This window comes from Corvus cornix, chromosome 1 (genome assembly GCF_000738735.6).
Source record: "Corvus cornix cornix isolate S_Up_H32 chromosome 1, ASM73873v5, whole genome shotgun sequence".
Classification (NCBI taxonomy): domain Eukaryota; kingdom Metazoa; phylum Chordata; class Aves; order Passeriformes; family Corvidae; genus Corvus; species Corvus cornix.
This window is the reverse complement of record NC_046332.1, coordinates 46,237,245-46,259,804: the sequence shown is the minus strand read 5'-3', so window position 1 is coordinate 46,259,804 and position 22,560 is coordinate 46,237,245. Positions and strand designations below refer to the sequence as shown.

At 43.0% G+C, this 22,560-nt stretch overlaps 1 protein-coding gene across 5 annotated transcripts in view; it reads left to right on the top strand.

Annotated features, from left to right (window-relative positions):
- The window catches only part of SPATA13 (spermatogenesis associated 13), a 170,109-nt gene that overhangs the window by 113,323 nt on the left and 34,226 nt on the right, over positions 1–22,560 (top strand). For 4 of the 5 annotated variants that reach the window (XM_019286422.3, XM_010400491.4, XM_010400490.4 and 1 more), the window contains one exon: positions 12,044–13,840. In XM_019286422.3, the coding sequence (XP_019141967.1) occupies positions 12,044–13,840 (1,797 nt within the window). Of the gene's footprint in view, positions 1–10,199; positions 10,277–12,043; positions 13,841–22,560 lie in introns of those variants that run through there. The other variant, XM_039565384.1, reaches the window with a different exon arrangement.

The window sequence follows — 22,560 nt, the reverse complement described above, 5'->3', positions numbered from 1 at the left end:
TCTTTGATTTTGGTTCTGGTATCACCTGCAAACGGTGGTAATTCAGAACTACAAACTAAACCTGAATTTTGCTTTCAGACATACTTAAGGTTGGCCAAAGCCCAAGGCACAGTTTTGCTCTAGGAACTGTTGGAGCAATCTCGCTTTAATTCAAATACACCTGTGTGTTAATAAACGTATCTTTTGAAAATAAACAATCACCCAGTTGGCCTTTGCCCTTACTCCCCCAGTTTAACTCTCAGGTGCTCACACATTTATTGTAGATTATCTCTTGAGATCAGTGTGATTTTAAGCATGCAACAGCAGAGAATCACCTACTTAAAACGTCTGCAAGATCACAGCTCTAGCAATGCACTCTAACTGAACTTGTGGTATGAAATCAGTATGGAAGTAAACTGAGGATTAAGCAACTTGCTGACTGCCAGTTTTCTTGGAGTAATGGCCATCAAGTTGGCTGCTGGGCTTTTCTGGGGAGTAAGAAAAAAACCCAAACAAAACCAAGCTTTTAGGAGTCTGGTAAATTAGAGAGGTTTCTCTGTACCTTTGAGCATAATTAGCTAAGCTAACAACTTAAAAGTTAAGAGTTGTTTACCCATTAAGGGAAAGCCAGGAAATAGGTAGAAGTTTATGGGATCAAAAGTGGGTTGCTGATGCCAGTGAAGTATTTTCCAAAACTCTCAGCATAGGATGAAAGCACCACATGATTCCATGTAAGAATACTGCAGCAGAAAGTAGTCACAAGTACTCAATATCCTCCCTGGGAAAACAGCTCCTGGTTTAAGTGAAATGAGCCTGGACTTGGTCGTATGCTAATTGCTTTTCATTACTATGTGTTAGCAAAGCTGTTTAATACTTGCCATAAAGCCTGGATTTCACTCTCTCTCATTTAATACCAGGTTAATTCTGAACTAATAAGCTCTCAAAAGCTTAGAGGTTCCAGTAAAATGAGATTTGGCTAAAAATTGCATGTTGGTTTCTACTAGTAACAGTGGTGTAGCTTTGGTGCTCTAGGCAATGAGAAAGGAAGACTAGTGAGAAAAGAGAATATGCTTCACTGGGATGCTGAATGATTTAGTAGAAGTCATGGTGTCTTACTGTAAACCTTAGGAAGGGTTTCTTAGCCTTCAGAACAGTGAAAGATATAATAGTCAACTTCGAATAATTTTCAAGTGTTTATTTGTATGACGTATTTTGATTAAGCGTTGGAAAATCAAGATATATAATATTGTGCATGGAACAGGATGGCTGTTATTTCAGTGCTTCTCAGGCAGCAATATCTGTGACTCTGAGGGCTGAACACTGAACAGGAGCTGTTTATGAGCAGAACAATAGCAGGATTTCTCATAAATGAAGCATCTTCTCTTGGCCTGATACAGTGAAGTATAAAGATGGTACTGCAGCCTGCTGAAATTGGCTGGTTACAAAGGTGCACCTCTGGCTCTTCTGTTAAAAAAAAAAATTATTCCGGAATGTACTGTCTGTGGCTCTTCAGGACTTTCAGAGTTAAAACTTTCATGTAAGTCTTGTCCCTGCTAGGAAAATTACCAGATGCTGACAGGGGGTGTCAGCAGTGCCTCAGCTGAACATATGTTGCATATGGTTTGGCTGCAGGCACAGACAGGGAGGCCCTGTTCCCTGCTGATGCAGAGACTGGTGAAAACAGGCTTTAAACCAACTGATTCCAGCACAATACTAAACGTTAGCCTCTATGCAGTGTTCACCCTACCAATGAGACTGAATAAACTACTCGAGTATAGATTGGCCTGACAAGATTTTTGCTGCATCGAGAAAGAGTTAGGCAGCATCTTTACTGAGTTATTTTACAAATGGTTGTTTTGAGGTACACAGCAATCCCGATTGCTGTGCATTGTGATTATATTTGTACTATTTTGTGGTGAGGCTGGAATTGAAACTGAATCAGAGATTGAATGCAAGGCAGATTAAAATCTCTGTTTATCTTAATGATTGATTGTAATCTTTGACACAACAATGCATCATAAAAATTAAATTAACTGTTTTCTGGAGAAAGTATTTCCCTGCTTTTCCAGAGAACACACTGAAAAATATTTCCTGTTTGTGGTGTTGCCACAGAATTTGGTGATTATTTGTGTCTCTTGTGTGAATCTGCTACAGGCACCCACCCAGCACCACCACTCACACACCCACCTCCCACCCACACATTCTGGCACCCTGTGGCAGAAACACAGCACACGGGGAATTGCTGAGGGCAACCGCATGTTCCCCCAGCCCTTTCCAATTCACAGCACTCTTGAGCAGCTCCTGAGAAAAATTCCAAGGCTGGACCCATTTCAGGAGTCCTGTTGCTTGTGGAAAGCATTTCCACTCTCCTTCCTGCACTTCCCCCCCTGCCCTTAGATGCTTACTTCCACCTCCTGCCCAGCAACAGCTCGGGTGTAGCCAGGGGAGCTGCTTCAGCTCGCAGCCTGGCGGGAAAAAGCAGAAGGCATGTCCAGCATATCTCCCCTTAGGTGGTAGCGTGCTCTTCCATTGGCAGGAGCCACCAATTCTACCTTCATCCTTAGAGACCAAGTAGATCAAAGGAGATGATGGGAACAGGATCAACTGATCTATGGGGAGCAACAGCATCTCTGGGTCAGTGTGTGGTAACAGGACAGAAAGGTAGCCATTCCTGTCTTGGCATAGAAACAAAGTTTGCTGAATTATGTAATGGAAAGCAAGAGGTGGTAAGAGATCTGGCTCAGGTATTCAGTATTGCTTAGAGAAAAGACAGACCCTAGGGCAGAATTTGTGCAAACTGCCTCCCTTTTGTACTGGAACTGGAAACATGGCTCATATCTCCGGCTTAGCAGTTTAATTATGTACCCGAGCATGTTGAGGGAATGGCTTTTAAGGTCATCTCCAACTGATTCTCTGAACCTGAAGTTTAAGGTCTTTTTAAAAAGGACAGCATCACTGACAGGAACAAAAGTGTCCATTTTGCTGTTTGTAATGTTCAGGCAAAGACAGCTCACCAACGTAAATTAACTTTTTTAGTAAGGCTGTGTGTAATCTTTCAGGTTCAGAGCTACCCCATGCTATTACCAAACATAAATTATTAGCCAAATCTGCAAACTCCAGTTTAGAAGATTAATGGACCATCATCAGAATAGTCAATTGAGTCTTGAAACAGGCACTTGAATCTGAACTCCTTTCAAAAAATGGAATTTAGGGTTTGTCCTCTGCATGGGTGGATAATAGATTATTTTCCCTATGCGTACACTTTTTATAGCTGTCATCACTGTAAGCATCAAAGTGCCAGGGGAGCATTGACGGATTGGTCCTTGCAGACCCACAGGTTATAAGGCACTACTCCTATCATCACATATTTTACACACATGGCACTTAAGCTGAGAAAAGTATGCTGAACTGCCAAGGTCAGAGAGAAACAAAATCCAGAATCTGTCTTCCCCAGCCACAGGGAAGATGTCATAAGGACATCCCTCCTGCCTGAAATGGGTATTTCCTTTTTGGTCAGATAATTTACCATTACTTTTGGTGGTAGAACAATACAGAGTTGTTTTACCGCTAGTTATAGGAGTATGAGTGTCTGAGCCAATGGCCATAAAAGTCTCTTGGAGCACTGGTTCCAGTTCCCCCACTTCAGGCAATTATGCATTTTGTTACCATAGATACACATAACTAACTCCATCCCAGGCTACTAAAGCTAGGGTTTTTTCCATGCTGTTCTAATAGGAAGACAGTTGCATGATTACAGTGTTCTGATCTTAAAAATAATCTGATTTCCCATCAAAATGTGACTAGCCTGTGCAGCTGCCATATCTTACAGATGCAGTAATGCAGTATGTATTATTTGTATTGATTCCTAGAAACAATTGTAATATTTATAAATAACATAAGACTGCAAGAGATTTCCTTTACTATACTGCAGATAAAAGTTCTAATTTAATACATACTTTTTTTTTAAACAGGACAAATAACCTAGTCCAAAATTCATAAATTTGTGTCTGATTCCCTGTCCAGACAAATAAATTTTCAAGTGAGTGGCATTGTGTGTTTTCCGTATATTTAAAATTAGGTAATTTCTTTTCTGGACAAAAAAAATAGAGTTTGCTTAAATGTGATCATCCATGCTTTAAAAATATATTATTGAGTTTAGTATTAATAATTAAGAAAATAAGTAGTTACTACAACAGCAGAAGAACAGAGTAATGACTATTAGATGAAGGTTTATAATTGCGTTGAAGTTTTCAGGCAGGCTAAATTCAGAGAACAAATGTTATTGAAAAGACCTAGCACATAAATGTTCTTCTAGCACTTGTCACCTGCTTTGCTCAAATTATTCTTTTCTAGCTTTTCCATTCCAAGGCATTCTTGATAGAGTAAATTTAAACAAAAAGTAGAAATTGACAGACTAAAGGTAGAATTAGCAAGATGATTTTTTTTTCTGAAATGGAAAGAGGAACATGGTGGAGATGGTAATTCAATCATCTGGCACAAGAAATATTCCCATAAATGTTAATTTACTTCAGACTGTAACAAAGATAGCAAGTTTGTCATTGTAGAGAGAGACTAAAGAAAGTATTGGTACTAATTGAGAAGTAAACCCTGAGCAACTGTGTGGTTCTCGAAGGCCATGAATCAGTACCACCTAGGAGCCTCCTAACAACAGGATCCCCCAATCCTTCCCACCAAGTGCAACCTGTTTCTCTTAATCTCACTGAAATATTCACTGTTCTGCCCTCATGAATATATCAAAAGCTGTAATTGTTCCAGGTTTTTTGCTCTGGCCAGCACAGAGTTCCCAAGGTCTGCAGCCACACTGTAACCAGGTGGGTATTTCTGTTGTGTCACGCTGGCCAATTATTCTGCTGACCTGTTACTTTGTTATAATAAGCACCAGAAGCAGGATGATCTTATGTAACTTTACATAATTTCTACTGATGTGGCATCATTCCTAATGAAGTCCACTACCTGCTTCACTCTTCTAGTATCTGATGGACACTATGCCTCTGCAGAGTTGCTGTATCCCCTCCTCCCTTCAGTGATTTAAGTGAGCACTGAGTGCTGCTTTGTGATTCCTCCCTGAGCCCAGGGAGAAGCACCATTGCTCCAAAATCAAATAAACCCACACTCAGTCCCTTGCCATGGCTCACACACAAAAATGTTTCTCGCTGTCACTCCAGCCCCTGGTCAGAGTCATTCAATGACCCACTGCAGGTGGTCCTCAGCCCTCAAACTCCTCAAGAACCTTTCTCTATGTATTTATTTTTCCATGTGTTTGTTTTTTTTTTTTTTTTGGCATCCTTGTTGCATAACAAGGTGCCTTCATATCCTCAGGTAATTTTGGAAGAACAGTTTTGAATAGAGAAGAGGGAATGGCAGGGTAATTAAGTGTGTGGGGAAGAAGGTTGATAAAGAGCTCCTAATAGTCACTTTTACATGCTATTATTTCAAGCAAGAAAAATAAATACAGAATGGCTGTAGGGCCATCAGACTCTGCAGTGAGGGGTGTGACAGAGAAAAGGACAGCACCTAGAACAGAGCAGGAAGAGAAGGAAAAAGGCTGCAGAGTGGGACAACTCCAATTCTGAAATCTCACCCTTTCTTCCCAACTAGTCCATATCACTTTAATATACAGCCACCTAACAGAAAATCTAATATCACATTTTTCAAGATAAGAAGAAAATGAAAAATACATGGTATAGGAAAAAAAAAAAAGCGATTCTTGACTAAATGCTTTTCCTTCCTATTTCTGTCAACTTTTCATCTCCACAGTCCTTTCTCTTCCTACTTCTTATACTTTGTGAGACACAAAATAAAGGTGGAATTCAGCCTTCCTAATTGGTAACTGGAAGTCTTCTTTATGTTAAAACACAATGATCTGTTTATTGGAAACTGCTCTTCTGTAGTACCAGCCATCTCTCCATGTCATGCTGTCTGAATAATGCCTCTTGAGGATGGGGAGGAAGAATAGCATCACAGTCAGACCCCGTGGGGTTATAAATAGCATTCAAGCAGCCTGAAAGGCCGAAGCCATCATTAAGTTGCATGCAGCTGTAGTGGTGTAGGTGGGTGAGTAAGAGCAACTCGGAGATGGGATAATGGTAACCTGGTACACAAGGGTCATTTTTCATTGATGGCGTCACTTCATTGGGCTATTGTGTTCTCCCTAAATTAGGTCCCTGTGTTTAAGAGAGCTGAGCAAGCTCAGCCTCTGCAAAGCACATTTCAAAGAAGATTAGAGGGGAAAACAGTTTGTTGTGTATTGTGATTTATACCAAATTGTGATAAACCTTTCTCACTTGGGTCAGTAATTGCTTTTATCAGCAGCAAAGTAAATGCAAGCGGAAGGGCCTTTAGGAATCTGCACACCAGCCTCCTGCATGTGGGCAGTGGGGACTTTCACCAGACAAATTAGGAAGTTAACACAGCAATTTAACTCAGGCTGTCCTTTCAGCATTTTTCTTAGCAATGTGATTCATTGTGTCATCTTGGACTTTTTCAGTGCCAAGACGACAAGGTCTTGGTTTTGGAAAATCCGTTTCAATTTATTTTTATTAATTTGGTTGCACATATACAAAAATGGAAACATCCTACACTAATTTCACATAGTTTATATAAAAAAAACCCAGGTGAAAATTATTAGCAGCTTATGTTAGTTTGAGCTTGCATACACAAACATACTACTCTTCACTCATTTCTAAACTGAAAAAATTGACATCTTGATCCTACTCCCAGTGAAGCTGGTGGGGGAGTTGCCTTTAACTTCAGTAGATATATGACTCAGCTTAATTCCCCCTGCAGGACCTGTCAGTATGTAAAGATTCCTTGGAGGTTAACTGCTTGCAGAAGAGACTTTGCCTGGGATCTAAAAGGAAGGTGCAAATTGCACAACTGGAGCTTTAGCTATGTACTGCAGTCTGGAAAAGACACTGTCATTTAAAGCAAGGGGATCTCTTTTTTCAGTAATCCTGTGTCTGAAAAATTAAATTGGGTCATTCATTAATTTAGAGTATGTCTTAGAGAGTCACTTCCTTTGCCATCTTGCCCAGTACCTGTGGAAGTAGGACAAATGCTTTTATGTTTTCCTGAAATTATTCCTTCTAGCTTTTTTTTTGTTTGTACTCTCTTTCAAGAGTACTTCTTAAAAAAAAATCACTACTTTGAAGTAGTAGACTTTTAGAAAGTATTTATGAAAGAAACATGAAAGAAATAACTGTTGCGGGAGTGGAAGAGAGGATTTCTAAACTAAGTAGATAGAATCATTCTTATTTAGATGCTTCAGATTTATGTGTGTGACTTCATTATATAAATGTGCCCTTTGCTATTCTGAAAAATCTAAGATGTATCACTCCCAACTGAAAGCTGGGGGAAGGTTGTTCCTTCATCTTTAAAACTCTATATTAATTCTCCCATGTCACATTTTTTGTAATCCTTTCCCACCTGTATTACACTTTGAATAATCCTTCTCACTCCTGGTCACATGTGCATTAAACCTCTTTTAAAGTACAGACTTAGAGCTTCTAAAACAAGCATTTCATTTTTGTTGCACTAAGTGTGATGTCAAATCACTATTCGAAATCTCACGCATATACCAATCTGGAATTTATTCTGGATGTTCCTTCCTTCATAAATTGCTGTACTTGGTCAACCATGACATGTACTGCTGGCACTGCCCCTCTGTTCCCTGCAGCTTTTGTTATTCTTCTGGAGGCAAAACATTAGCCTGTAAATAACAGAGTATATAGCTCAGTCTTCCAGAAATACCCATGCAAGTGCTATGAACTTGTTTGTATTAGCAAGCATTCTCAGTGGCAAATGGTAGTAGTACTCTCATTTTTGCTTTTTTAGGATTGTAGAAAAACCTTAATATAGGAAGGACTAATCTCCCGAAACTTTGGTTTGTAACTTAGAGAGAACACTGTGGCTTGTAAAAAACGATATAGTGTTCAAGTTTATAGTCAGAAGAGGGATTTGCCTTTTTTTCTCATGGTGGTTCTGTTGATAAATTCTGCTTTGCATCATTTTACTAGACCTTGGTGTGATGGCACCTGAATACCATATACATTTATCAGCCTCCAAAAAAAGAGAATTCAGATTAAGAAAAGATTTTGTTAATTATTGGTCTCCAGTACAGGAAGTTAATCCTGTTCTCAGACACACTCTTGGGCGTACTGCATCCAAGCTTCTCCGAGTAGTACGCACATGTGGAAGGGCTGACTGAATCAATGAAGCTGCAGGATTTAGAAGAGGGTTTTACCACACTACCAGCGGAAAAGCTATGATGACCAAGTCTGGAAGATTAAAACTATTTACTTTTAGAAACTTGACAAATGTCTAATTGACTAGATACTGTTATATCTGTAATTGCAATTTTCTAGGTACTTTCTTCATTAAATGTAGTGACATTTAAAAAATACAACTTGCAATATAAATTCTTACCTTATTATATAAAGTGAGTTTTAGTGTGGCTTTCTGAGGAAATTAAATTTTTGTGAGCACTTTGTTAATCTGTCAATACCTTCTTGGATAATTTCTAGCTCTTCAAGCCTGTTTAATCTGCTGATGAGCTTCAAATACATTTAAAAGACGGTTTCAGATCTCAGTTATCAGGATTTCTTAAGTTTCAGAAACACTGTTGGCTGGATAAAGGAAAGACCCAAATTAGTGGCTCAATTCAGCTCAATAGTTATCTCTGCTTTGTCTTTTTGTCCAGCTGGTCGATAGAGGACACCTGAGGAACTGGAGGTTCTCTTCTCTAAGTGGGCAGAGCTTGTGGATTAAAAAGTATACTCAAAAGGAGTGTGATGCATATACCTGGGATATCTATGGAAAGGAACACAGGAACACAAATCCATTGAAATCCAGGGTTGAATAATGCCGTTAGAAGTTTTCAAGTGACCAGTACAAACCCTCATAGATACCAGGGAGGCTGTGAGACAAGTTTATAAGACCTGTTGAAAGTGGCTTTTAAGTTAACTTGACACACTTCTTGTCTCATATAAATGAAATTTTTCTCCCAGTGTTGCCACTAAGGTCATTCTCCTGCACGTTTAATCAACTTCACTGAGTTGTCCTTCAGAGACTTCCCTTTCCCAGGGTCTGAAGCAGACACTTACTGTCTGCACTGACACAAGAACTTCCCCAAGCTAACAGAGATCACCAGCCATGGTTCTTATGGACCCTCTCCATACAATGTCAGCATTTCCAGTCTTAATCTGCATTTATTTCTCCTTTGCTTCCCATGCCCAGCACTATAAAGCAACCACTTTGCCCCTCCATTTGAGTAATTATTCCAAATTCACTCCTTCCATGGGAAGTACCAGAAAGCTGTGGCCAGCAAGAGCAGGGCTGGTGGTAGGCTGTGCCTGCTGCTGCTGACTGCTGGAGAGTTCTGTGGTCACTCCCAGAGTTATTTGCTACCTCATTTGACCTGCATCCCTTAAGCCCATTTGTTTGCCTCATCCCCTAACTACACCTTGCCTTTGAGAGTGTCTGTACTGCTCTCCAGAGAAGTAATTACACAGCATGTGCAGTCACACCAGTCTTGGATGAGAGGCAGTGGGGCTGATGGCCTTCACTAGTTCTTTAAGGCATCTGCTCTGCCATGCAGTGTGTCTCATCCCAAATTAATTTTGTATCTTACTTGAGCTACAACAAAACAGTTCCAGTCCAAGTGTAGAAATAGTTTTGGACAACAAACTTTTTGAGCAAGGACTACCAGTTAGTACAGGTCTTTGTCAGGAGTCATGACACAGGGGTTTAAAACACTGTCTCACAAAATTTTCCTTGTAGTATATGAACTCTGTTCAGACTGTGCATAAAATGTTGTTCCTGCTGTTAAGTCTGAAGAATAGCAGCAAGCCAAAAAGTTGCTCAGGTTTTGGGCAGAAAGGCAGCCTGGGAACCAACCGTGAGTTTGGTCAACGGGCCGTGCAAACTGCACTCGCCAGCAGGGCACACGGACCTAGAGACGGCGAGGCGGGGCGGGGCACCATCCAGGAAATTTTTAAGGTCCTAAACGTGACCATCCCTGCGTGGCCGTTTGTTCCTACGGCGGAGGGGAGGAAGGCAGGCTCCCTCCAGCGAGGAGCAGCGCCGGAGCTCCGGCGGGGGTCACCGGGGACGGGCGGAGCGGACCGTGGCGGGCGCGGGTGCAGCCGGAGCAGCCGGGGGTTCGCGCCCCGCCCCGTCCCGCCCCGCCCCGCCGCGCCGGGCGCCGCTGCCATAGCGATGCGGGAGCGGGCAGCGGCCAGGACGCGCGGCGGCGGCGGCGAGCCCCGGCTCTCCCCAGGTAAGGGCGCTGCTCCGGGGCCGCCTCCCGCGGGAGCTGCTGCAGGCTCCACGCTGCGAGCTGCGCTTTTAATCTCATTTTGCTGTGTTTGTTCTCCCGCCTCTCCCCCGCGCTCCTTCTGCCCGCTCAGGTGCAGTTTCTCCCAGAGCCGTTTTCTGTGGGAACTTCCCTGCCGAGAGCAGCGTCTTGTGCTCGTTTATTGTTCGGTGTTTTCTTTCCGCGTGGAAAGTTGCGAGCGGTACCAGGGCGCAAGGGCTGGCCGAGGGTTGGGTGCCCGGCGGGCTTTTGTCCGGTCCGGGTGCGGCGGCGGCGGCGGGGCTCGGCCCGGCTCTGCCCTGCCCTGCTGCCCGGCAGGCTCCGCCGCGACCCTGTCAATAGCGGGGATTAAAAACTGCGGCGGGGGATGTTGCAGGCGTCTCTCTGAAGCGCAAGCAAATCCTTTTATCCGCGGAGGGATAGAGGCTCGCAAAACTTTCAAAGTGCGCTCAGGAGGGAGCAGCCTTAAAGCCAGCGGGCACGGGCTCCGCAGCTGCCGCGTTTCACCTGGAGGTGGGGACTCGCTGTGCGGGTCCCGCCGGGCGCCCCGGCGGTGTCCCCGCGATGCAAACGCCGGCGGGCTCCTGCACCTCCTACCGCGCCTCCGCCTCGCCCACACCCCCTTCCCCGCTGCCCTCCGAGCCCCCGCGGCCCTTGCCATGGGAAGGAGACAAAGAAGGGTCCGGGGCTGTCGCTTTCCCCAAAGCACAACTGTATGCTTTCTCTTCTTGCTTCGGGGCGAGGGGGAACTCCCCCCGCCGCCCCCATGACTCTGCCAACAGTGGCAAGTTTTCGAAGAGCCCACTACCCCTTGCTGAAAGAACCGTGCCATGAGGTTTGTTTTTAAGGTGGAGCCAGCTTCAGACTGGGCATCCCAGTGGTTTTCGGGGCATTGCTTACCGTGATGGGGCAAACGCCTGCCTGCCTGGCAAAGACCCCTGGCCGGGGTAGGGGACAGACCCCGCACAGCTTTCCCAGACACTGGAGTGTGGTTTGACCCGCTGGATCTCCCAGGCTCAGCTGAGGAGGAGATTCCTTACACCACGTCCCAAACACTCCACTCACTTTTACGTTTTCATCTTGCTGTCACCACAGCATATGCTGGCTTCTAAGTATACTGCTTTTAATTCTTGTTTTCTTTCACAGGGAAAAAGACTTTGCTGTGCACTTGATGTACTTTTTTAGGATTTCATGTGCCAGGGGACAGACAAGTCAGTCAAGTGTCACACAGCCTTCCAAAAGAAGCAAGCGTAGGAAAAATTATGCCTGTTTTCCTCTTCTTTGCCTCCTGTTTGAGAATTAGGTGTCACTTGATGAATGTGTTTTAGATGTAAACCTCCCACATGTCTTGGGGCTCAGGGCTGAGCACCTGAGGAGGAAGACTGGATAGCTGTTATTGGGAATTTCGTTCTCTTAAGTGTGTATGAGGATTGTATTTACCGTGGTAAGGTAGGTGTGCTAGTCATACTGAATTTATTAGGTGATTAGCTTTAGAGAAACAAGTACATACTGAAATTATTCTGGTCTCTTAAATTGCTAATGAATGCGATTGTACTTTGAGGGAGTTACAAATGCCTTCTCTGCACCCCTGCAACACGCCTTTGTTTGCCATAGAAGAACAGCTTCATTTTGTGTGTGTGTCTTTATTTCCTGTAACGTAGCTCAAACTTCTTTTAGTTTGTGACTTTGTCAGAGAGTTTCTTAATGGTGGCTTTTGTTTTCCTGATGCAGGCAGCACCGCCTGAGGAGCTCAGCTCACCCAGTCGATGTGAAGGCAAGGCAAACCAAGGTGCAGCAGATGAAGGGGAGGCAGCCAGGTCAGCTGGTGGAGACAGCAGTGTTGCTTTGAGCTACCCCAGCCTCAGCCTCCATGCCTACAGCATCGAGAGCATGACAACATTTCCGAATGGCTGTGGAAATGGCACCACTGTTACGTGCATAGTTATGGATAATAAAGAGCCCCAAAACCAGACTACCTGTGCCAGTCATAATGGGGGACACAGCACCAGCAACAGTCATGAGGAAGAATTTCAAGAGGATAAACTCAGCCCTTCCAAAATCATGCGCTTTTTCACCACCCCTCGGAAACGGGCTAATTCCAGCTCTGACAGGCCTCGTTCTCTGGTTTTGATGGGCAACTCATCCACATGGAATGCCTTCTCTTCTGTCAGAAAGATGGGATCTTTCAAGAAGTTGAAATCTTCAGTTCAACAAGGAATTCAAACAAGGGAATCCTCAGACATCTTAAATGAGAACAGCATAGGCAAACATGGTTCAAATGGGGCAGTAGTGCAAGTTCAGACTAACAGGTATTCCTATTCGGGGCCTCTACATGATTTCCAGAATGCAGTGGATGGTTTAGCTTCTGACTGCTCTGATGCGGAGGAGAGCGATGAGTCTTTCCTCAGGAACACCCATCGCTCACGCAGCATCAGGCGGGCTTATGGTGCTGGCCGCATAAACTTGCTAGACACAGATAAAGTTCAGAGTTGCCACAACTGTGTTAGGCCAACATCACCTGTCATTGCAGAGCCAAAGATCTGTGAAATTTTGGTGAAAGACTCTGAAAACAACAGGATCATTTATCGGAGAAGCAAAAGTTCAGATAATTTGAACTTTCTGAAGAAAAGCTCGTTCAAACGGAAGTCCACCTCAAACCTTGCTGATCTGAAGCTTGCAAATGAAAAACAGGTACCAGCAAGGACTGTGAGCGTTGCTTCTGCTGACTCAGACAAAAGTGGTGGAAACCCTGAGAGGAGATCCAAGCGGTGGAAGAGCCCTATCAGAGCAAAGGATTTTGACAGAGTTTTGAAACTTGTAAGTAATGTTACAGATGTTGCATGGAAGAAGGATGGCCCCAAGAGCACGGCTCCTTCTCCCAGCGAGCTGTCCCAGAGAACAAGGTCAAACAGCAGGCTGCACGATGACTATTCCCGCAGGGTTTCCAGCTGCACGGATCATGACAGGAAGAGATGCACCTCCTCAGTATCCAGTCCAGACTCTTCCTTGCCAGGAACACCTTGCCTGCAAAGCCCTGTGACTGCTCAGGATAAAGAGGCTGAAATGAATATATCTGTCACTGAAGATAAAAGCCTCAGGACATCATCAGGTATCCCAGACTCTGATAGCTTTTCTCCCACGCTGAACGACATTAGTCCATTTCCCAATGAAGTCTTTTATTCGGACTCAGATGAACCAAAAGCTACCCAGCAGTGTACAGATGAAGCCGAAAACCTTCACCTTCCGGTCAGGCCAACTACTCCAAAGCCTCAAAGTCCAACTGCAGGGAAGGTCAAGTGCAGTATGAATTTCCACTGTCCAAACCATCACAGCACGTTGTCGCTGAGCTCATCAGAGAGTGAGGAGAGAGTTGAGATACCAGGGCTGAAGCTGGGCAGGAATCCTGTTTGCTTCCAGGACTCAGTGCAAACTGTGTACTATGATGATGGAAATGAAGACAGTGGCATAAGCAGCCACTCTCAGCTGAGCCTCAATTTAGCCTCTGGTACTGAAGAGAAAAAGGAAGAGGTAAGAAAGAAAGCAAAATCCTTCAGAAGCTATGTATGTATCCTGTCAGGTTTTGTCTCTATTAATGCAAAACAATGCAAACAATGCAAAGTAATGGCTGCTGCAGCTTGTTATTGCTAAAATATGCTGACAGCAATTATTTCCTTTAATGTATTCTCTTTGGATGCTAATGTCAAATTATTTTTTCTTTGCACATTAATATCAAAGAAAGTTTTGGCAGCGAAGCTATTCATGTACGTTTTCAAGGGCAGCTCATTGCACCCTGCAGATACACCAGCTTATCATGTGGCCTTGTCAGATTTTACCAGCCTGAGCAGGGTCTGGCTGTGTTTCCTTCACAACTGAAAGGTCTTTTTTAAAGAGTCCACGTATTCTGAAGTAGTGTTGACTTACTGTAAAACACTTTGCCTGTGGAAACCTTGCAGAACATGGTAATATTTGTAGAGCAGTGTGGCGTGAAAGACACAGTACAGAGGTTTAAGCATTCAGTTGTATCCAATGTTTTCCCCGTGCAGTGGTGCCCATACACTGCTTGCTTATTCTTTTGCTTGCCAACTGCAGACAGCAGTACTTCAGATGCTGGGCTGAGTGTGTTGCTGCTGTTGTTACCGTGAAGACACTGTTGTTTTCACTTCACCAAATACATGATTTCATACTCGCAATGAATGGGTAGACAGATACATTTGCAGCACCTCTGAGGTAAATTCACATGATAACATTGTGCCCCCACCTAAAATATGGTGTGAGTTGACACCAGCGAAGTTGCAATGATTGGGCAGTGTTGGTGAAGAGCTGTCAGACGTACCCTGCCCCTGTCTGAAGCAGTGAGGCTTAGCTGAGCCCCAGCGATGAGCAGTGATGGGGTTTTGAGATGCTTGGGCTAAGGTAGCTGTGAAAGGTTTGCTGCTTGTTGGAAAAGATAACGCTGGGGCAAAAATCCATCTGGACTTACATAAATATGCAAGTCTTTTACAAAATAAAGCCAACATATCTTTTAAGCCACCTCAGTTTGACTAAAGTATCTTAGCCCTTAGGTATGAGTAAGGCAAAGGCAATGCTGCAGCTCACAAGCTTCAGCCTTTCATGCTTTAAAGTTTCAAAATGTCTGTGAAGCTGTCCTTTTGAAAGCTTGGCACAGTTTTTGCAAACTAACTTTAAATGGTTACAGAGCTTATCAGTGTTGTCCTTCTGCTGGAAAAAAAGTTTGTTTACTGTTGTGTTTGCAGCAATGGTAAGATTGAAAAAGTAAACTCACTGTGTATAAATGTCTGGGCTCAGAGATTATTCCTCTTCTGGAGCCCTAGAACTGCTCCAGCCATCCATATTTCCAGAACTCTCACTTGCATGCAAGGAGATGCTTTCACACTGCCAGAAGAGGCAAGAGCCCTAGTGTGGATGGATGCCAGTTGTATTTCTCAGGAATAAAATGGGAGGTAGAATTAATGCTACTCATCTACCATCTAGTGGTGATCTGCCATCATGACCCAGAAGAAATTTGTCTGGTCTTTCCCCTTGGCTTCTGACAAACCAGTACAGTTTTTACATGAACGTGTGTACATTGGGTGGATAAAAGTTACTGCAGTTTTTAGTTTTAACACCACGTTCTGTTATTATCTAACATGCAATTTAAGCTTTCTCCTTATATTACAACATATTTTAGGGTAATTGTGAGTGTCTTTTAGTGCTTGCTTCAGTTGTCTAAAATACAGAGTGTGCACTAGTGGCAGCTCTGGGTTTGTGTAGTGGGCAGGCAGACAGTATGGGACGGATCCCTGCAAAAGATGGAAGAAGTGGTGGCCAGGGAACAGGCCCCTTGGCTGTAAGCCCTCACTCTGCTGTGAGCACTGCGTGCAGCCCCTGGGCTTGGTAAAAACAGCTGTAGCTACTCACATGGCATAGCTGCATCCAGACAGACCTCTCTTCTGATGGAAAAAAACAGTTTTTGGAGGCGGTAGCTGTGGGTTGGAAGCAGGAGCTCTGCAGGACAGGGTTTGCTTTTATCTTACTATGCAAAGGATATAAAGTCTGTTTTTTCCATGCCTGCTTCTCATCTCATACACAGCCTTAAAGCTGTGGCACTTAGAGTGACTGCAAAACAGGTAGAGTGGTATGGTTTCTTCCTACCATTTCTTTGGACCATTTTGTTTCCTCCTTTGCAGCATGCTTCCCTCAGCACAGAGCTAGCTTGGCACCAAAGATATTTATGCCAGGTTATTTTTTTAATTGGAGTTTATTCAGCCTGTAGGCACTTTTATGAATGCCACATACTCACACAATGAGGTCACTGGGGTTTGAACTTTTGACTGCAATTCATTTTTACCTTACCACCTCCGCGTTACAGAACTGTACCTGCCCAGCAAGTTGTTCCTATGATGGTTGAGTGCTTGGTTCGCTCTCAACAATCATTTGAGATGTAAGTGTGGAGCCATGGACATCACACATTTTCAAGATTTTGTCTGAACCTTAAATACACTGTGTTGATGGACAGCTCTGCACTGTTCCCATGTTTTATGGATCTGCCTTTCTGTACAGATTTCATGTATAAGCCAGTACGTATTCCAATACAGCCTCTAAGGCTTGGAGACATATTTTGGTTCAAAGCTTAGAGGGTACTAGCAGTCAGGCTCAAAATAGGTTCTCTTTTCAGGACTGGCTGCCGTAGCTGGAAGCAGATGTAGTTTATTCCCTTATTCAGTCATCTAGTAGATTAGTCAGCAAATGAAATCTGTGGAATTTGGACCATCTCTATATTTTCCCAAATATGGGAGATAAATATTTCTGCCTTGTTTCCCCACCACTGATTTTGCAGTAAAGCTGATTTTGCAGTATTCATGCAAGGACATCTATTCATTCATCAGAATCGATATTTTGGGAAGTTTGAGATCATGCCACTTCTGTTACTTTGTTGGTTTCACCAAAATGCAAGATTTGGACTGGAGCAGGGGAGATTTCTTGGTTTTTGGTCCTGACAGAGGTTGCTTCCCAGGGAAGAGCTAATTAAGTGCAGCCTCAGCACTTTTGAAGCTACAGAGGTGTGAGTCACCAAAGCTCACTTGTGACATCCCGTGCTTTGCCACTGTCTGCTTCATGCCACTGTCATTTATATTCAATATGTTGCTTTTAAATAGCATGAAGAGATGACTAAGTACAAGTTTGTACTTGTTTGGAGTGTTTCACATAGTCTTTGCTTTCATGAAGAAAGAGCCCCATGTCTCTGGTATAATGAAAACTTAGCCTGCTTCAGACTGGAATGTGTCAGCCACTAAGGCTGCCTGAACAAAACACTGTTCTGAATTTGTTACAAGAAAGTAAAAATCAAGTTACTTGATAAATCACCTAGTCTTTAACAAACTCTTAGAACATCGGGTATTTAGGTTGCCTTGCTGGCATCTGGGTTCACAGTACACCAGACTTTTTATTACTTGAGTACCTTATCTACATGACCATAAGTGAATGATAAATTACAGTGAAGAGGTAACTGCTGTAATTAAGGTCGAGTCAGAGTTTATTTGCAGACAATATTTTAAATGTTCTAAGACCTGTCTGTCGACTCATTTCTGTTCATGCCATACAAAAGTCTCTGGTCCTTATTAGCCGCATCATAAAGTCCCCAGTACTCAGCTGGCAGAGTTGAGCTGGTTTGACCTATACAGGACTCTGGGCTCTGAATATCGGGCACAGAGGGCTTAACTTGGAGGACAACTTACGGAGAGGAAGAAGAGCTGTATAGATGGGAATACAGAGGATACATATATGTTTATCCTGCTTATCCTCACTATTTCTGGCTTCAAAAAGTGTCCTTACAGTGAAGGACCAAAGGGTGGTAGCTGGATGTGGTCATGTTCAATCCCCACAAGGAGCAGCCGGGAGCTGAGGATGACTATCTGTAATACCTGCCTCAAGTTCCTGAGTGCGGTGGGGCTGGTCATGAGCACAGCTGCTGGGAGCTAGCTGCTTTCAGCTCTCTGAACTCTTCCTTTTGGATTTATTCACCTCTGCTTCATCTGCATGCGATTTAGAGTGTGGCTAATATGTATAACTGTAAATGTGATAAACTGTGAAGGATAATTAGATAAAGTAGTGGGGGGATTTCTTAAACTGGGTTTACTCCTAAGGGGCTTGTAATTTGGAGTGAGGGCTCACCACTCCAATGGCACTCTGGTCTTGCTGGCTACAGGGCCTGGGGCCAGAGCAGCAGAACCCCCTCAGGCTCTCAGCAGCGTCTTACAGAAAACTGAAGTTTCAGTGAGACCAAGCAACACAGGATTTGCACTAAACTCTGAGCTGCTCTGCACAAGTCAGGCTACATTCGCACAATGTCCCCACAGTCACTCAGTGAGTGACTCCCAGAAGCGCTTGCCCAGAGCTAGACTAGAAACCACTGTGCACTGCTACAAACCCAAATTGCAGAATCCATTGCTGCAGTAATGCAGCAGGTAGCCCTCAAAGGACAGGAATATCTTCCTATTGCAGCAAAAACTCCTTCAACTCTCAGCAGCAGAGCTGTCATCCATTCAGTGCAGCCCATAATCGTTTGTTGCTGTATCCACTACTAGGAAGAAGAAAAACAAGGCAGTCATGACAGTAATCTGAATTCTGGATCGGGTTGAATTTTAGACCAAGTAACTCTGCAGTTCTTAATAAAATTGTCCATTCCTGAAAACTGTAGGATAATACAGGAGTTACTGTCATCCCTGCAGAAATGTTTTGGATGGTGACAGGGAGAGCTCAGATGGACTTCACTGCAGTTAGCCTGGAGCAAGCTGCTCTCTTGCTTTATTGGATATGTGCACCTCTGCCGTTCCAGAGTGTCTCATATTTGACTCTAGTGTAGCCATCCAGTGGCACCTCAGTAATACCCAGGCGCTGCTTCCCCTGGTATCAGGAGTAATAAATAATACCCCAGAAAGTGGAACAGCACCTCTGGCCATGTGATTTGGTTTCTTACATCATGTGCAGTGTTGAGCTGTCATCACTGAAAATCCATCTCAATGCTAGGTGGTTGAGATATCCGTAAGTGAGCAGAGGCAGCTGCAGAGTTTCCTCTGAGCCACCTGCATTTTCCTATTCTGGCATCTGGAGGCTGCTGTGTTGCTTGTGGTACCAGGATGCTGTGGCAGCCTGGGAGACTGGCCGAGTGCTGGGGGGAACCGAGCACAGCAGCCTTGCCCCCACCCAATGCTCTAGGAAGTAATAGTTGGCAGAGGTAGAGTTGCCCAAGGCAGCTCCACCCCTCACTGGGGTTTGTGATTGCTGCTGGGGCTTGCCGAGGGCAGGGCTTGGGCTTGAGCAGGGATGATGAGGCTTTGCTCTGGAAGGGTGGAGAGAGTGAGGAACCAGAGGACCTCATTTTGGAGAGACTCTGAAGAGAGGCAGAGGCTTATGGCTTTTTATGTTTTGCTTTGTTAGCATAAAGTTCCACTTCCAACCTGTGGTTATCATCTGGCTTTTGAGGTTTGCCAGTGAGCATTACAAAGATAGCCTGAAAGAAGGAAAAAGTTTCTTGTTTTGCCAAATAAAGGGAAATGGAAAAAAAAAGCTCTTTTTTAGACCTGTTACTTGAGCTGGGGTGTTCTGAGTCAATTCAGAAAATACTTAGGGATTTATTTAGGGTTTATTAATACCTGTACATCTAAAAGAAGCAGAGAATATGAATACCCCTGTACTATACAGTACATTCTTGCTGTTCTAGTTCAGATACTGAAGTGAAGAAGGGACAGTATAAGAGCATCACCCAGCCATCCCCAAGTAGCAAGTCACCAGAAAACTACCGGAAACAGTTTTCGGGGTTTTAGGACATCCGTGTTTTTCTATGAGTGATAAGATTATTTTTGCAAAGGAAATACATTTCCCTGAAACCCTTCCCCTCTGCCATTCAGAAATATGTTAGCTGATTTGGTTTTGGAAATGAATTAGAGGAGAGGACAAAGGAAATCCTTGAGGCTGAGGAACGGATTTGAGAATCATGAGATCCGCTTGTCATTTCCAGTCCAGCCCTATGCTTCTACATGACTTAACTGCTTTGTATCTGTTCCTTATCTGTGAAACATGGATATTACCAAGGTGAACTTGCTAATCTTGGTGAGGCATATTGCTGAGAGGGAAAGCTTTATGCTTTATCGTTGATTGCGATAAGCAGGCTTTCAAGGATCAGGTTAAATGAAGCAAACCTGCATTAAAAGGCCTTAGAAAATAGATGGCTACATTTTCTTTGTATCTATATAGCCTGATCTTTTAATGTGGTTTTATTGGCATATTTGTTAGTTAGAACACCACAATAGCTTTGATGTCCACAAATCCGAAGAGGAGAATTATACATGTTTTTCCCCAATTTTTAAAACTTCTAAAATGAATGTTTTACCACAGAAGTTTGTGTTGGTAGTGGGGGTTGATTTTGCTGTGTCACAGGGCACAGTAATATAATTTTTCTGTGCTACAATGCATAGTATTTCCTGCATCCATTCTGTGAGGTCATTCTGGTGTAGTGCAGTGGTATTCCTTTAGGGAGTCCTTCTCAGAAGCAGTGCTTTGCAAATTTTTAAACTGTGGCTCCACACAACTGTTTCTTATGGGGGAGGGGGAAAAGGAAAGGGAGGTTATCCTCCAAGCAGCTCAAACTTAGTTAAATGTTGACTATGGTTGTATTTCTTTGATTGCTTCTGCTTTGCTTGTTTATATAGGTGTAATTGCATTAGTTTTTAAGGAGGGTTTTTTTGCAGTTGTTTCATAGATTGTATTTTGCTGTCTTGCAGACCACTGGTTGAAAAGCCCTTTGTATTCTAGGGATAGATAACCAATGCATTTATGTGGGGTCTTCTCAAAGGCTAATTAAAAAGAAGCTATGTTAGTGGCAGAGGAGGCACAGGGGTGTAAAGGAAAAAAATATAGTACAGTGTGCATTTAATTAGAAAGGAATAGATGGGAATTTTCTTGAATTGGACTGGTTTAATAATTCTGGTTTGTTTGTGATCGAAGATGCACTTGCTGAAAGTGTGCTTTCTTCTACAGTAAAAGCAGTCATTTCCATGGTAGCTGTTGCTGTGATGGTATCACTGTTGGAAATTGTCAGCCTGTTGGATCAAAAGGGGATCACTGGGCTCTCTTAGCACTTCAGAATCTTTTATAAAATCTAGAAAGAAAGCAATAAATAAATTTTCTCTGGGATGCTTATTTATCCAGAGTTTCATAATCTCTGTGTCTGTTGCAACAGTTTGCAAAAAAGAGAAAGTATTGATCATGTCCACGAAACATAAAACAAGCTTTTGACCTCATTAAGTAGTGATGGTAAATGAACTTCAACTAATGGTCTCCCACTGCTATTTAGCAATGAGAAAAAGTGCAGAGGTTACCTTTTATCATGTACCTGGGTAGAGATATGTTGTCCAGACTGTAAGGTCAAGGTGGCAAAATAATTTATTGCTACTAGGTCATGATCCCTTGGCCTTTTTTATGTTTAGTGGCTTGTATGAACTGAAAAGCCAATTCTAATATTACTGCTGAGTTCCTCAGATTTGGCAGTTACTGTCTTATAGAGAAATAATAGCTATTTAATAGTCACCAATTGTCATATAGCTGTCATTGCTAGTGTAAGAAATTTGTACGTTTTTTATATAGATCCCTAAATATATGCAGAAATGTGTATTCTTGATCAAAATACAGAGATGTCTACATGACCTAGCACAAGTATTGTGATATTTGCAAGCCTTGTCATTTACAGAAGAACATGACTGATTACCTATCACAACTTTTCACTGAGAATATGTAGTAATTGTGTTCTGAAACTTCTCAGCCTACTCAGGTTTTCCTCGTAACTTATTCTGAGTCAGAATCAAAATCTGTTTAATTTATCACATTTTTTAATAAATTGCATTTGCAAGTTAGCATGTGTTTTTGTAAAGACATTATTAGATTTTGATTATCTGTTTTCTCTGGGTTAGAAAAAGACAGCAGTAGTTAGCAAAATTACATTTCAGCCAGGCAGCTCAAACATACAGAGATAACAGAACAAGAAGTATTGCACCTTATTGTATAGCTAAGGAAAACAAAACAAAAGCAAAGACAACAACAAAAAAAAAGAGGCAGAAGCAGGATGCTCTTTTCCCTGGAGAAGAGGAAGGCTGGGGGTCTTTGTCCAAGAGGCACCTACTTGTGACTTCCCAACAGATTACCAGGTAGGGAAAAAACTTTCAGGAGAGATGTGTCCCTTTATACCTTCGTACTTGTCTGTATGTATATGTTATGAAACATTAATTGTATTCAGGATGTAAAGATAAAATTTAAAAAATCCAAATAGGTAACAGTAGGGGTTGAAATGCAGATTAGTGGTCAGGGAGCCTCAGCAATGTACATGGTCACCAAGACCTCTATAAAGTGGTGATTTTAATTACAGAGTTTATTGGCTGAACATGTTGACAAAAAACCCCAAAAAACGCTTAGGGCTTGTTTTTGCTTTGCTGTCATGGTGTCAGCCCTCACAAGTGTGCCAACAGCAGGAAGCTGACCAGCAGCAGGCACTGTTGGGTCAGACTTCTAGTTTGGGCTTTCTCTGCAGCAGAGAATGGGGTCAGGTGTAGAGGATGAAGGGTTATTCATGGTTGGTGTAACTGCGCCAGTGAAAGTCCTGCCATGCAATTTCAGGTACCAGCAATTTCTTTGCCATATCACTGATAAAAGTTGCATCCACATAAGCAACACTTTATCAGTAGTGTACAAATCAGATC